Raw genomic sequence first — 16,503 nt, 5'->3', positions numbered from 1 at the left:
CCAGGGGGTCTTAGGTTTAGGCACCACCCGGGGGTCTTAGGTTTAGGCACCACCAGGGGGTTCTTAGGTTTAGGCACCACCAGGGGAGTCTTAGGTTTAAGCACCACCAGGGGAGTCTTAGGTTTAGGCACCACCAGGGGGTCTAGGGGTTAGGGATAGGTACAGGGAGGGTTCTGTGTGAGAGTAGGGTTAGGTATAGTTTTAGTACAATTTTAATAATACTAATCAACAGTTATTATGAATGTACTTATATTAATATCATTGTAATAAACAATATTTTCACATTTTATTATAATAATAAACGATAAATCAAGATTATTCATAACAATATATAATTATAATGTTTAAACAAATATTACTGTTTTTTAAACAAACGTAATTATAAGTTTCAGTTTACAAACAGGGAAGATTAACGTTTTAAGAATTGCCGATTTCATACACATTATTTAATGATTTATAAATTCTTAAAACACTATTTATAAAAAATATTGTGTAGAATTTCATTTACAAACGATAATACTGCTTATCGTTTACACCACACGCCCTTTTTTCCTGACGCCCTTTTTTTATGTACGTGGGCCCATTAGGACAGCTTTCTCTTCTGTATCTCAAGCAGTAATGGGAATCTACCTAGCTCTCTCACTCCCTCTCCTATTTCTTCCTATAACTGTTTATTGATTTTTTTCATCACTCTGGCTGTATTCAGCCCTATAGTTTTTCAGAAAACTTGCACATAAGCTTGTGGTGTCCATAGAGCAGTGGCTCTAGACTTTTCCAGCTCTGTACAAATGTATTGTTGGGAAAATCCAAGGAAGTGGATGAAATAAAAAATGCTGTGATTTTTGTCATTTCAGAAAAAGTATCGCCAGAAAGCAGACACATTGAAGTTCACCAGCGTGACGGACAGTCCACATATCCGACACGCCAAGAAGAGCCAAGAGCTACAGAGTGATGTGAGTATGCATGATGGGGAGACGGCCGGCACGCAGCGTAATTTCATATGTGGAAATACAGCAAGAAGACGCCCATACAACAGATATGATCAGACAGTGGGAACTGTGGTGGGGAAATCTCACTGATGGAACCCGTAAGAGATGTAAAAAGCCAGTCAAACAGAATTCATCTGTAACCTAAGGATGACTTATGAGTGGAAGGACATTGGTAGGACTTTTCTGGGAGCAATTTGAGTTGTTATCATAACACTACAATGGGTGGGAGTTGGTGCCCGGGGTGTAAAGAGCTCTTGTAAGCTGTTAGAAAAAATAAGTGGTATTACCTCAGATGAGGAATGACACATTTATTGGTCACAAATGGTGATGCGTTTCAAGGGCCTTACCTGCTTCTTCAGATCAATATAATAGTGTCTGTTAGGAGAAACAACGTGGACTTTGGAGTGCCTGCATTATCATTCATGTCCAGTAAATATCTTTGATAATCCATTCCTTTTTTTTGTTTAGGGAAGAGCCCAGATCTATCTGTGAGGAGACCTTATGCTCCACAGGCTTTCTATTGTAAACCTTTGGCAACCCACCTTTGAAAGTAGCATTTTCATTGCTCGTTATCCTAGTGCCTTTAACCTACCTGGCGTTCAATTTCCCTTTCTCTACAGTTTAAATGCTATACTATATTGGCTTTCGCTTTCTGGTGCTGGAGTTTATCTACGGAGCTCCCCTCACTGGATACATGGACTTTTATTAGTTATGATGACCGTCTCTATACTGGGATGCACAGGGCCGGAGCTTACCATAGGAAAAAATGGGCAATTGCCCCAGGGCCCCAGACCCTGTAGGGGCCCCCAAGGTGTCCCTCCCCATCTTAACTTTTGCTCCCCAGGGACTCTGCAGAGTCTGTTAAAGAGAACCCAAGGTGGGATTTTATTATGCTAGTGGGGCACAGAGGCTGGTTGTGCACACTAACACCAGCCTCTGTTGCCCCATGGTGTACCTCCAGGACCCCCCTGCGCGCCGCTATACCCCCCGCAGTGCTGGCGACAGGCAGCGTGTCGCCAGCACAATGTTTACCTAAGCCTGTCTGTTAGCGCCGCTCCCCCGCCTCCTCCGTATCGGCGCTACCCGCCCGCGTCACTTCCCTCCAATCAGCGGGAGGAAAGGGACGCGGGCGGGTAGCGCCGATACGGAGGAGGCGGGGGAGCGGCGCTAACAGACAGGCTTAGGTAAATATTGTGCTGGCGACACGCTGCGTGTCGCCAGCACTGCGGGGGGTATAGCGGTGCGCAGGGGGACTTGGAGGCACACCATGGGGCAACAGAGGCTGGTGTTAGTGTGCACAACCAGCCTCTGTGCCCCACTAGCATAATAAAATCCCACCTCGGGTTCTTTTTAAGTTGGGAGGTGATTGGGGGAGGGTCAGCAGCCAGCTCAGGGGCCCAGGAGGGAAATTTGGCTGCAACAAAAGGCCCCTAATGACTCTTTTTGGTCGGGGGGTGGTTGTTGGGGGGGCCCCCAGGCTAATTTTGCCCTAGGGCCACATTGTTACTTGAACCGGCCCTGGAGATGCAGGTGGGCTGGGGGAGCACACGATTGAGTGAGCCCCCATCAGTAACCACTTTCTTCTGCTTCTATTACAGATCGCATACAAGTCTGGAACTGAGGATCTCCTCCATCATTACTCCATCCACAACGACGAGCCCCTCTTCCTACAAGCTAAAATCAATGCAGCCAACATCAGTGAGGTAGATGTTTGCTGAAACGGTTCATTTGTGTGATTGCTATTTTTTCATACTGTTTGGAGGACTCCAGCCTTGGGAACTCCCATGGTAGTTCTCATTATTATAATTGGCTTATGTAGATAGGAAATGTCAAGGTAGGTTAGTATCTGGGTCTCAATGAGGCTGAAAAAGGTATGTGCAGAGCTGGATTTACAGCCCAGGAGCCTGTAGGTGCAGACGTTCTGGTGTCCCAAACTCCACCCCTCAACTGAGGCCACACACCCATATTAGGTAGGTTTTCCTCCTCCCCAGACTAGGTAGACAGATTTTCCCCAGTATTTGGTAACTCCATTAATCTAGGTAGTAGATGTGCCCCTCCCAAGTAGCCAAATGTGCTCCCACCTCAGTAGCCCCTCCAATAGGTAAGGGGACATTTCGGGAGGGGAGCCGCCTCTCCTACATAAGGCACCTGTAGGCACGAGTCTACAGTGCCTTATGGTAAATCTGGCCTTGGGTACGTGTATAGTATTCTGTTAAGTGTAAGGTTAGTGATAGTTTGGCTGATTGGTGAGAACTTTGATTATTTCGTTTCAAAAGGTTTTTTATTGAAAGATCAAATATAGCATCACAATTTTAAACTTTATCAACGCTGAGAATCCACTTAAGCTGACGAATATACAAGTTACAACACCATGTATGTAATGAAAAACGTTGTCAGACATATAGCCGGAAGGCTAAGGTGCTAAAATACGGGTACTGCAGCATTGCAAAAATAAGTGAAACCGGGTTGGGAAAGGGGAGGAGGTGCTGGGAGGGAGGAGGTAGGAACTATGGCACAGAGTTTTATATTTTGCTTCCGGATCATTTTAAACTAAGTGGAGGTAATCGGCATACATCAAACTGAAAAAACATAAAAAAATGGTCACAGGCAGCCTATTGGGCCAAGTGGAGTACCCGTTATTGGCAAGGAGCGGGCGTAAGTTACCAGCACTACTGCAAGCATAGTGTGCGCTCAGTGCCTGCTCCTCTGACTGTGCTTAATTAGGCACATTTCGCTGCCACTAGCGCACGTAGTGTGCACGAAGTAAAAAGTAAATTGCGCTGCTCTATCAGCGCTTGTAAAAGTAATTTACTCATGCTGTTTGGCAGTGCTATTGTTAGTGAATCAACCCCATTCTCTCCTGCAACCCCATTCTCTCCTGCACCCCCATTCTCTCCTGCACCCTCACATATCCAAGTTGATCCAGATGAAGGCAAAAAAAAAACCTTACAAGGCTTGGGCCAATTTGAAACTTTAAAGGGAAGGTCCAAGCAAAATAAAAAAATGAGTTTCACTTACCTGGGGCTTCTACCAGCCCCATGCAGCCATCTTGTGCCCTCGTAGTCACTCACTGCTGCTCCAGTCCCCCGCTGGCAGCTTGCTGACCTCGGAGGTCGGCGGGACGCATTGCGTACATTTTTACGCATTCCCGCTAGTGCAGGAACATTAACACATACATTTTTACGCGTTACTAGTTCAATGCGTAAATGCGTAAAAATGTATGCAATGCGGCCCGCCGACCTCCGAGGTTGGCAAGCTGCCAGCGGGGGTCCGGAGCATCAGTGAGCGACTACGAGGGCACAGGATGGCTGCATTAGGCTGGTAAAAGCCCCAGGTAAGTAAAACTCATTTTTTTTTATTTTGCTTGGACCTTCACTTTAAGGGGAAAAAATTCCTTACGACTCCAGGCAGCAGTCAGATAAAATACCTGGATCAACTTTGCCGGGACTAAACTAGTAATTATAGGGACAAAAAGTTAATCTGCGAAGCTTTTGTATTGCCCTCTGATGTATTTATACATGTTACAGTTAAAGGGACCCTAGCTTCCAAAAATAAACAAAATTGGTACTAACCTGGGGCTTTCTGCAGCCCACCGTAGGTCAGGAGATCCCCGGCGTCCTCCTGGCTCTTCTCCCGGTCATGACGGCCGACGTGATAGTAATGCGCATGTGCGGTTAAATCGCGCATGCGCATTACTGTCACGCGGGTCGCTGTGATGACAAAGAGTGTCCTGGTTCAGGAAGTGGGAGCCCGACACCCGGCCCAGGTGTCGGTGGTGCGGTATGCGGCGGAGGGACCGGGAGAGGAGCCAGGACCACGCCAGGGGACATCCCAACCTACGGTGGGCTGCAGAAAGCCCCAGTTAAGTACCAGTTTTGTTTATATTTAGTATTCGGAGTCCCTTTAAAGTTTGTCCAACCTTTCTTGGTTAGTGAGACCTTCCATCCCCCAGCTTAAGTACGTTTTTTGAAATAAATGGACTTTTGCATGATATTGTAATTTTTTGAGTTTCACCTGTAGTACATTCCTAGAATAATGCAATAACGCAGGTTATTTCTTCTCTCTCTCCATGAACAGAAGTTGTATAAGAGCAGTTGGGAAAAGCAGAAGGAAAAAGGATTTGAGCTGCGCCTGGATTCTTTGTCTATTCTTACAGCTAAAGCCAAGCGAGATCTGGCCAGTGATGTGAGTATAGAACTCGCCTCTATTCCTGACTAAAAACATGATAAAGGGCATATATCAGTTTTAACTATAGATAGTCTCTCCCTGAATTTTTGGGACAGTCTGAAGTTTAAAATTGGCTTGATGTTATGTTCTGACTAACTGCACAATCTACGGTAGTTCTTTTTCCATCTAGTGAAACGTTCAGTATATAGTGTTTTGATATTAGATCTGGCTTGTACACTCAGCCAGGTAATAGTAGTGCAAGTGAAAGAGTCAAAAAGAAGCTCTATGCTATGACTAGACATTAGAATGTACTGAAGTGCAGCATGCACTGGCAGGCTACACACCCTCACAGCAGCTGCCTTAACCACCCCCAGTCTATGGAGCCATTGAAGTCTAGCATGTCTCCCTGCCACTGGCTGACATGGATGTAGGCAGCGGCGGAGGGTGCAGCAAATTATTATATACAGTGGGATGTGAAAGTTTGGGCAACCTTGCTTATTGTCATGATTTTCCTGTATAAATCGTTGTTTGTTACGATAAAAAATGTCAGAGGCCCAGTGCACACCAAAACCGCTAGCAGATCTGCAAAACGCTAGCGATTTTGTGTGCAGATTTCAGTGCGATTCTAGGCATGTTTAGAGCGGATTTCTAAACATGCCTAGCGGTTTTGGCTGCGTTTTTGTGTAACAGATTACACATATTGTTACAGTAAAAGCAGTACTGAACAGCTTCTGTAACAAAAACGCCTGGCAAACCGCTCTGAAGTAGCGTTTTTCAGAGCAGTTTGCGTTTTTCCTATCTTTTACATTGAGGCAGAAATGCTTCTGCAAACTGCAAACGTGCAGCAGGAGGCACGTTTGCGGTTTGCTACAATCCTCAAACCGCCGGTGTGCACCATCCCATTGAGATACATTAACAGAGTGGTTTGACAGGCGGATGCGGCCGGCAAATCGCTTCAAAAACCGCTCGGTGTGCACTGGGCCTTAAATATATCATCTAAGAGACACACACTGTGATATTTGAGAAGTGAAATAAAGTTTATTGGATTTACGGAACGTGTGCAATAATTGTTTAAACACAATTAGGCAGGTGCATAAATTTGGGCACCACAAAAAAATATATGAAATCATATGTTCCTAACTGTGGAAACAGACAGCTGAAATCTCTGAGACAGCTTTCTGTATCCTTCCCCTAAACCATGATGGTGAACAATCTTTGTCTTCAGGTCATCTGAAGAGTAGCAACACGGGGTCTCAAAACTAGTCTCAGATAAAATTAAGAGGAGGAAAACTTACAACTGACCCCCTTAAATACTCTTTCTCATAATTGGATTCACCTGTTTATGTAGGTCAGGTAGTCACTGAGCTTACCAAGCCAATTTGAGTTCCAATAATTAGTTCTAAAGGTTTTGGAATCAATAAAATGACAACAGTGCCCAAATTTATGCACCTGCCTAATTTTATTTAAACAATTATTTCTGCACTTTCTGTAAATCCAATAAACTTCATTTCACTTCTCAAATATCACTGTGTGTGTCTCCTATATATTTAACTGACATTTTTTATCGTAACAACCAAGAATTTATACAGGAAAATCATGACTATTAACAATGTTGACCAAACTTTTGCACCCCGCTGTATAATTATTTAATATATATTTATTATCTCATCCAGGTTTAAATTCATTGTTCCATTTTCAAGCTGCATATATTTGCATAAAAATTTACATAATACAGCATGAACTCCAAAATATTTGCATCTCATTGATCATCCCTACTAATAACACAGGTCCAGGAAAAATCTAGATACATTTACCCAAGCATGTTTCCAGAAACTGGTTGATTGCTTGAATATAACCTAGGCATAGAGCGTTTAATAACTACATCCAGAACTACCAGTGTATAGAACAGACATGGCTGAAATATAGAGCCATTTAACTCAGCTTCCATCCAGGAAAGTGGATGTATCTTGTTGCTTAAATGTTTTCTTCTCACAGATAAAGTACAAGGAAGGCTATGAGAAGACAAAGGGTAAGCTGATTGGGGTCCAGGCTGCAGACGGAGACTCCAAGATCTCCCACTCCCTTCAGATGACAAAGATGCACAGTGACCTGGAGTATAAGCGCGCATCTGAGGACACCAAGAAACAGTATCATGCATCCATGGACATGCTAGACCTGGCACATGCCACCATGGCACAGGCCCTGGCTACTGATCAGGGCTACAGGACGTTCCTCCATCACTACAGCGCCCTCCCAACGGACATGAAGCTGCAGTGGGCAAAGAAGGCCTATGACCTACAGAGTGATGTACGTACAAACAGTGGTTATCTGTGATTGTGATTGAAATTCTACCCAGTTATAATTCCTACAAGTTCAGGAGTCACTGTGATAGCAAACCTCCCCGAGCAAATCAATCCGTGGGGCATGAAATCTGTTGGACTTCCTAGCAAACTACAAGATTAGGTTTAGGTAGAGCAGGGGGAGGGTTAGTACACCAATATGTTTTTGCTATCTGTGTTTAAGGTGCCTGTACATCTAGAGATTTGCCCGCTACGATCCACCCTTCGATTCAATCATTTTATCGAACTCTGAGAGAATCGTGTTCTGGTATGCCCATTGGATGAAGTTTGTTGATTCATGTTATCGTCCACTTTTCATCAATCGAGCAGGATGCAAGATATCGGTCGATTGCACAGGAATTGGCTACAGTTCACATATTATTCGATCAACACTGAATCAATTTTTGCATTCAGAGCATGGAGGCACAACATCCATCATATCGAATAGTGAACCTGAATCGCATAGGATATCGCTTGTAGTGTCTGGGCCACTAGTTGACTTTCGATTAACCACGCTAAAGATGATGGCCAAATACAGTTGATCACTTAGCCGATTAAAGCGACCATTTCTAGATGCATGGCTATCTTTACAAATTATCTTTTGCATCCCATCTTTACTGACACCTATAAAATTTAGAGAAAGTGAAACAGACTTTGAAACTCCTTGTTTCTTTGAGAGTTCTGTGGTAGCAACAGAAGGTGATTGAAATTGTCCCTAGAGTGGGCCGAGACAGCAATTTAAAACTGTGTGGGGAAGTTTTAATCTTCCATTCCTTAGTCAAACCACAAATAAGGTTTATAAATTGTGTGGAGATTGGCTTTGATCCAAGGAATTCCCATTTAGTTATGACTTCTACTGTGTGGACCAATCCATGGAGACAGAATGTTCAAAGGGTTGAATCTGCTCTCAGTTTCTGACTGCACTTTGAAGCCATATGCTGGGCCCATACTTTAGTTTCTCTAAAGCCTGTGGTGTAGCAATAGGGGATGCAGAGGTAGCAACCACACTGGGACCCTTGGAGTCCTGAGGGGCCCTCCCTCAACTGCAGTATTGCGTAAAAAAAGTGGGATCAGCGCATCACCAGGCCGCCACCGATTGGCCTCAACTCAGAGATGCGCTGAGCCCCCCCAGGGACTGCAAACGCACCTTGAACCAAACAGAGGCTCTGCATATACACCAAAAGCAAAACTGTTAAGTGGGAGCAGCTGGCCGGAAATAAGTTAAAACATAGTAAAGAGCTGAGCAGCGCTACTTAAAAACAGATGAATGCTTACCTGCAAAAGTGTGCAAGCCCCACTAATGGGATAAATTTAGTTAGTGTTAGGTCCCCTCCCATGGAGGAAAGACTTCTACGACAGTGGGAGGGACGAGTACCTAACAAGTTGCATGCAAGCTGTTAGAGGAAACCAACATCCTCCAAGCGGTAGACAGGTCATGTGTGTGCTCAGTGTGTACTTTATCCCATTAGTGGGGCTTGCACACTTTTGCAGGTAAGCATTCATCTGTTTTTAAGTAGCGCTGCTCAGCTCTTTACTATGTTTTAACTTATTTCCGGCCAGCTGCTCCCACTTAACAGTTTTGCTTTTGGTGTATATGCAGAGCCTCTGTTTGGTTCAAGGTGCGTTTGCAGTCCCTGGGGGGGCTCAGCGCATCTCTGAGTTGAGGCCAATCGGTGGCGGCCTGGTGATGCGCTGATCCCACTTTTTTTACGCAATTTTCAATTTTACTTGATAGCGCGCCCAGGCTATGCATATGCATAGGTATAATTTAGTTAGTGTTAGGTCCCCTCCCATGGAGGAAAGACTTCTACGACAGTGGGAGGGACGAGTACCTAACAAGTTGCATGCAAGCTGTTACAGGAAACCAACATCCTCCAAGCGGTAGACAGGTCATGTGTGTGCTCAGTGTGTACTTTATCCCATTAGTGGGGCTTGCACACTTTTGCAGGTAAGCATTCATCTGTTTTTAAGTAGCGCTGCTCAGCTCTTTACTATGTTTCAACTGCAGTATTGACTCTTTATTGGTCCCGTGCTGTTAATAATTTTTTCTATATATGGTTTGAATAGTAGTAATCCTTAAAGGGAACCAGAGACGAAGCACCCGTGTGTATTTTACCATATATATCAGTAAGAACATTAGAGAAAACACCATGCTCTCTGTTTCATCCTCACTGCTAAAAGTGTCTGTTATCAGCTGTGATAAGAATCCCAGACTGAGCATTCAGTCTGGCTTTGCAGGGAATAATTATAGCTGAGTAATTATAGCAGAGCCACAAGGGGGCAGGCTTGGGCTTGAAAAGACACCAGAGAAGACAGACTCAGCTATAATCTTTCCGTAGCAAAGCTAGACTGAGTGCTCAGTCGGGGATTCTTATCAGAGGTGATAACAGTCAGATTAAACGGAGAACAATGAAACAAAGAGCAGATTAGGTGTTTACTGTCATGTTCCCACTGATTTATAAGGTAAAATACAAGAGGGTGCTTAATCTCTGGTTCTCTTTAACAAACTGTTCCCCATTCCCTTTTTGCACCTCTAACACTGTGGCTGTCCTTCACAGATTTTGGTGCGCTATCAATTGTTATGTATAGAGTGCTTGGGGGGCCCAATTTCAAACTTGCACTGGTCCCATAGCTCCATAGCTACGGGTAACAGGATCTGATGTTAGCGGGATATGATGAAAAGTGCATCTCCTGTACATGAATGAAAGCTGGGTGGGAGTGGCGGCTGCTGCACATGGGAAGCCACATATATTGGGGGAGGGAGCCGCATGGTAGCAGTTATTAGGGATCATCAATGAGATCCAAATAATGTGATGCAGGATCACACAGTTGATGTATGCAGCTTGAAAATGGCCCAATCAAATTCCTGCCAAGGTGGAATCTGATTGGTCCATTTTCAAGCTGCACAAATTTGCCTGAAAAAATGGCATCATCCTGCATCAGCTGGGAATTATTTGCATCTCATTGACCATCCCCATCTGTTATGTATGGTTTTGGCAGCCACACAAGGAAATCCAGGTGGGGGTGACATAAGAAATGTCGGTCTAGACAAACAAAAGTAGAAATCTTGCCCTGCATTGTAATAAAACCTATATAACTCCTCTATGTATACGAGCCAACACAAAGCAACTTCTTAGCTTGTCCAAGGCGAAAAACGGACTTTGATATTCTGATTGTAAGGCAGTGTGCCTGGAGCTTCTATTCTGTTCTTGTTAGTTTAAAGCTTCACATCTGCAGTTTTGTCTTAACTGTATTCTGTATTTCCTCACCCACCTTTCTGCACTTCTGGTTGTTGTTCCTTCCAGCAACTATTAACATTGATGCAGTGTGTTTATCAGTAGAGAGTAGAGACCAGGGACGGGCCTGAGGCAGGAAACCATTTGGTGTAATGTATTGTGGGAAAGGGGGACATTCTGTGGTGCCAGTGGTGTAACAATAGGGCCTGTAACCCCTGCATTCGCTCAGGGCGCTTTTTGGGGGGCAGGAGAGGTCGCAGCATGAGGAGAAAGCATGGCCACACACCGGCGTTGGGGGGGGGGGGGGGAGGAACAGCAGGGAGGGGGTACTGTCCCCCCCCCCACATACACACACACCTCAGGCTCTCCCCTCAGTGCGCTCCCCTCTTGCATCAATTAGTGGCAGCAGGCGGCAGGCAGGAACACACCTCCATCCACCGCGGAGGTCTCCGATCTCTAAGGGTTTGATGCTGCTTCCTGTTTAAACAGGAAGTAGTGTCAGACACTTAGAGATCAGAATCGCCACTTATTGTTGCAGGAGGGGAGCGCGCTGAGGGGAGAGCCTGAGGTGAGGGGGGGGGGGACTGTCCCCCCTCCCCACTGGTGTTTGACCATGCTTTTCCCCCTCATGCTGCGACCCCTCCTGCCCACCAAAACGGCCCTGAGCGGGGGGGGGGGGGGGAGAGTGGCATCCAAATTTTTGCAGGGGGTCCGGTGATTTCTAGTTATGTCCCTGTGTGGAGCTTAATCTTCCTTGGCTCTTACTTTCTCTTGACAGAACCAGTATAAATCCGACCTAAAGTGGATGAGAGGAGTTGGCTGGATCACGGAGGGATCTCTGGATGTGATGCAGGCAAAAAAAGCGGGAGAGCTGATCAGCGAGGTGAGGAGACAAGATGCAGAACATTTATATCGGGCTTATCCCCTGGCTCAGTTAAAGCTCCAGGGCTACAACCACTAGGGTGCACTCTATACCTACCAAGTGTTTGAGATAAGAGGGATGCTTAAGCCACACCCATGCCACGCCTCTAACCATGCCCCTGACACACCCCTAGTCACACATACTATGAAGATTAAATAAGAAAATTCTTATTTTATAATTCAAACCACACTGGTCCTTTCTATCCTGGTTCATTTTCCTGCATATTAACAATTGAAAATAAGAAATATATTAATTAAAAGGATGGGACTAAAGTTTATTACATCAGTCCTGAAAGAGGAACAAATGATGAGGACAAGAGGGATTGGGTTCCCAAAGAGGGATTGTCCCTCCAAACGAGGGGCAGTTGGGAGCTATGGGCAAGTAGCAGTGTTAGGGAGTCTAGCCCAATGTCTTCTCACTGAATAGGCGCTGGCTTACTGAACAGGAAGAGACGAGATTTGAAGCCAGGCCCTTAAAGTTACAGTGCAGCGGATAAAAACTTATGATATAATTGTATGTGTAGTATGGATAATTAATAGAACATTAGTAGCAAAGTAAGGAGTCTTGTATTTTTATTTTCAGTTACATAAATTTATTTTTATAACATTGCATCATTCTCTAATTTTTGAAGTTTACAAGCTACACGCTGCATTTTAAAGTATGAAACAGAGCAGAACTAATGACCTTTTGAAATACCATGCAGTAAAACCTTAACTACTTGCCGACCGCGTTACGCCAAAAGGGCGTGGCCGCGACGGCTGCCCCAGGACCGCCTAACGCCAATCTGCGTAAAGTCCTGATGCTGTGTTTTGCAGGAGATTGCACACAGGCTGCGCGCGCATCTCCAGCTTGGTGGGCGGAGCTGAGCTCCGCCTTCAGTCTCCGAGCGGCGGGAGACTGTTAGATGGTGACTGTTAGACGGTGAAACCGCCATCTAATTAACATGTACAGTGCTGCGATCTACAGCAGCGCTGTACAGTGAACAGCCGTGTGACACCGCTGTCCCCCTGGGGGACTCAGAAGCCTATCACAGCCGATCGCTGGGATAGGCAGACGAGGGGAGGGGAGGGTAATTTGCATAATAAAAAAAACACAAATGTCATTAAAATAGAGACAGTAGTAAATATTTATAAAAAACAAACAAACAAACCTGGGGGTGATCAGACCCCACCAACAGAGAGCTCTGTTGGTGGGGGGAAAAGGGGGGGGGATCACTTGTGTGCTGTGTTGTGCGGCTCTACAGCTTGGCCTTAAAGCTGCGGTGGCCTATTTCACACACAAAATGGCCTGGTCTTTGGGGGGGGGGGGGGGGGGAAAGCCTGTGGTCCTGAAGAGGTTAAACAAACAAGAAACCGTGAGAGACTGGTTGAGAAAAGTGCTTCAGAAAACGGCACTGTAGCTGATCAAGCTTGGTGAGAGAGCTCAGAGAAACTCTTTTTTGCATAGATTACTGAAGTTTCTTAAGTCTTCCTGTACTGGAAACAATATGAGACTCATATCTGCGCTACTAATGTTCTATTTCGTAGCTGTACTGCACATACAATTCAATATCTCATACGTTTATTTTCACTTCAGATTCCCTTTGACCAGTACACTATCCTGCCACTGAGTTACAACCAATAAACTCGTGATAGTGCAGCCATTGTTACCTCTTCCATTGACCTTCCAGCACTACAGGCACTCTTACCACTACCATAATCATTAACCCTTAGGGCCGGTTCACACAGGCGCCCCGCTGCATCTCACTCGAATGCTTTTCTGCTAGAAAGCAGAAAAGCATTTGACAACCTTTGGAGGACCGTCCCGTCGTCCTTTGTTTTTGACCCCCTGAAGGTGGACACACGAAGCACGGCGCTTAGGTGATCTTGGAAGCTTTTCTAATTCTAAGTTGTCGCTACATGTGCTTCCAGGAATAAATGAGACTAAGGGAAAATTGGAATTGAGCGAAGCAATTGAGCAAATGATCGTTTTAACACCGGCAGAGCTTCCATGTAGACCGTCAGTTAGGCTCCTGAAGACATCTGTAGGCATTCGTGTTCCCACATCCATATGGCATGGGCATTTAAAGGGGTTTTAGTACAAAACTCCTTCTGCCTACCGTGGACTTCTACAGGCGATTTTGTCTCCCCGTATTCCACAGACGTCTAATGGCATTTAGTACAAAGTTCTGTCTCTGTGCAAATGTTGTACCTGAGATATGCAAATAAGCTGATGCTGAGTTATGCAATTATTACTGCAAATCTATGCAGCATGAAAATAGGCTTATCAAATCTTATATGGAAAACATTTGATTGGTCCATTTACATTTTAGATATTCATTATAGCATAATTCTGTATCGTAATTAGAGTAATAGTCATTCATCTCAAATGACGTTATTACTACAGTAATTTGGCCACTACAGAAATTGTACAGTGATGTCTGGCTGGTTATTGAAGGAACACCACTAGTTTTCTTCCGCCTTGTTTTAAAGAAGTAGATAGGAGAAAAAGAGCAGAAGTCAGCACTGCAAGCAACTCAGTTTATTCCCATGTTAAAATGCAATCCGCTACATATTCTTGTACAAGCCTCCGTAGAAGCGCAGTTTCGCGCGAAACGGCTGTCGGGCAGCTGTGCCCTGCATTCACCATCCATCATCCACTGACTGCCCACCAGGACTGGTATGTGCAATCATTTTTTTGACCTGCTGCACTGGTTAGCACTTCAGTATGTCGCTGATTGCATTTTAACATTGGAATAAACCAAGTTGCTTGCGGTGCCGACTTCTGCTCTTTTTCGCCTATCTACTGCGTTGAATTTTCCTAATCAGAGCACGAATAGCATGGTAACTGGTTAACCAGCCGGCCCTGAATGGTGCAGTTGCAACCCTCCTACATCCGCTGCAGTGCCAACGTCTGATTCTACATCTCCTATCTAAGACTGACTGGCCATTCTATGACTTTTGGAACTGTTACGGGTAATGTGAACCGCTGGCCTAGTATGTAACGCAAATGTATTACAATAATGTAGAGTAACTTGTCCTCTGTGTATAGTGTTAAGAGTCAACCTTTCTGTTCTTGCTGTTTTATACTACCTATCGTTGTTCTTCCTGAGCTATTATGTACTGTGCCAAATCCAATTCCGGGCATGACCCAGTCATGCTTGGCGAAATAAAGAATTCCTGATTCCTTTTAAATAAGTCCTCAGAATTTCTGCCCATAATGTACATTCATCATTCTCTTCCCCTGCACAGAAATCGTACAGGCAGCTGCCATCAGCTCTGAGGTTCACCAGCATTCAGGACACCCCCGAGATGATTCAGGCCAGGATCAGCTACAATCAGGTGGTGGATGTAAGTGTGGATTATGACCCTTTCATGTCTTCTTGTAGGCTGCGTCTGTGGAGTTTCTATAAATGTAAAAATGGGATAAAGTCTGCTAATGTGAAAACGTTTCTTTTGGAAAATGGATCCTTTTTGTAACTGGGTATTATGTGTACATATGTCAGTACTATGAAATCTGTTTCTTCAGAGCAAATACAAGGAACAAGGAGAGAATGTGAAGCACAGATATACTTCCACTGTGGAGCTTCCGGAATTGCTGCAAGCAAAACTCAATGCGCTGAACATCAGTGAGGTTAGTACTTGGCTTTGTGAACATCAGTCTGGTCTTTACTAGGCTTGGGGAACACCAGTGAGGTTAGTACTTGGCTGGCGGAACACCAGTGAGGTTAGTACTTGGCTTGGGAAACACCAGTGAGGTTAGTACTTGGCTGGCGGAACACCAGTGAGATTAGTACTTGGCTTTGTGAACATCAGTCTGGTCTTTACTTGGCTTGGGGAACACCAGTGAGCTTAGTACTTGGCTTGGGGAACATCAGTGAGGTTAGTACTTGGCTTGGGGAACACCAGCGAGGTTAGTACTTGGCTTGGGGAACATCAGTGAGGTTAGTACTTGGCTTGGGGAACACCAGCGAGGTTAGTACTTGGCTTGGGGAACACCAGTGAGGTTAGTACTTGGCTGGCGGAACACCAGTGAGGTTAGTACTTGGCTGGCGGAACACCAGTGAGATTAGTACTTGGCTTGAGGAACACCAGTGAGGTTAGTTCTTGGCTTGGGGAACACCAGCGAGGTTAGTACTTGGCTTGGGGAACATCAGTGAGGTTAGTACTTGGCTTGGTGAACATCAGTGATGCCATTGCTTGGCTTGGTGAGTGAGCATCAGTGAGGCCATTACTTGACTTGATGAACATCAGCGTGGGCAATTACTTGGCTTGGTGAATGTCAGCGAGGCCATTACTTGGCTTGGTGAAGATCAGTGAGATCTGCACTTGGCTTGGTGAACATCAGTGAGGCCATTACTTGACTTGGAGTGGCCACTTGGGCCTAGGATGGTTCATAGCAGGGAATGGGCTACAGCAGGTTTCTCCTCTACTCTTCTACATCTGCCAAGAGAAAGAAATTTGAAATGTAATAAATGGAACCAGTAAGGATATTATTCAGGAATAATCTAATATGTATAAAAACAAAGAAGTAGAAAGATAGAGGCTATAGTTATGTTCCATGCCTTTCATTAAGGGCGTGTTTCCACTACACGTGGATTCTGGATGCAGAAAAACTGACTTCAGTGAATGTCTATGGGCCCATTTCCACTAAACACGATTTTTTCAGATGCAGATTTCCCATTTGGAGTCAGTTTTCTGCATCCAGAGTCCGCATGTAGTGGAAATAGGCCCTTACTCACAACCATAATACAGTAGGGACTTTATAGACAAGCACATGAAAAACCTACTCCAGTCGTGCCATTACATTGTTTGCACAGAGTGTGGGAGTGTCTTACCATATTGATTGACCCAATTCCAAGCTTTATACCA

At 44.9% G+C, this 16,503-nt stretch overlaps 1 protein-coding gene across 2 annotated transcripts in view; it reads left to right on the top strand.

Moving 5' to 3' along the window:
• The window catches only part of NRAP (nebulin related anchoring protein), a 168,724-nt gene that overhangs the window by 107,253 nt on the left and 44,968 nt on the right, over positions 1 to 16,503 (top strand). For both annotated transcript variants that reach the window (XM_068257887.1, XM_068257886.1), the window contains 7 exons: positions 855 to 953; positions 2,588 to 2,692; positions 5,067 to 5,174; positions 7,152 to 7,463; positions 11,510 to 11,614; positions 14,884 to 14,982; positions 15,161 to 15,265. In XM_068257887.1, the coding sequence (XP_068113988.1) occupies positions 855 to 953; positions 2,588 to 2,692; positions 5,067 to 5,174; positions 7,152 to 7,463; positions 11,510 to 11,614; positions 14,884 to 14,982; positions 15,161 to 15,265 (933 nt within the window). The remainder of the gene's footprint in view (positions 1 to 854; positions 954 to 2,587; positions 2,693 to 5,066; positions 5,175 to 7,151; positions 7,464 to 11,509; positions 11,615 to 14,883; positions 14,983 to 15,160; positions 15,266 to 16,503) is intronic.

Source organism: Hyperolius riggenbachi, chromosome 10, assembly GCF_040937935.1.
Source record: "Hyperolius riggenbachi isolate aHypRig1 chromosome 10, aHypRig1.pri, whole genome shotgun sequence".
Classification (NCBI taxonomy): domain Eukaryota; kingdom Metazoa; phylum Chordata; class Amphibia; order Anura; family Hyperoliidae; genus Hyperolius; species Hyperolius riggenbachi.
The sequence above is the reverse complement of the archived record's forward strand: the minus strand, read 5'-3'. Positions and strand labels throughout refer to the sequence as shown.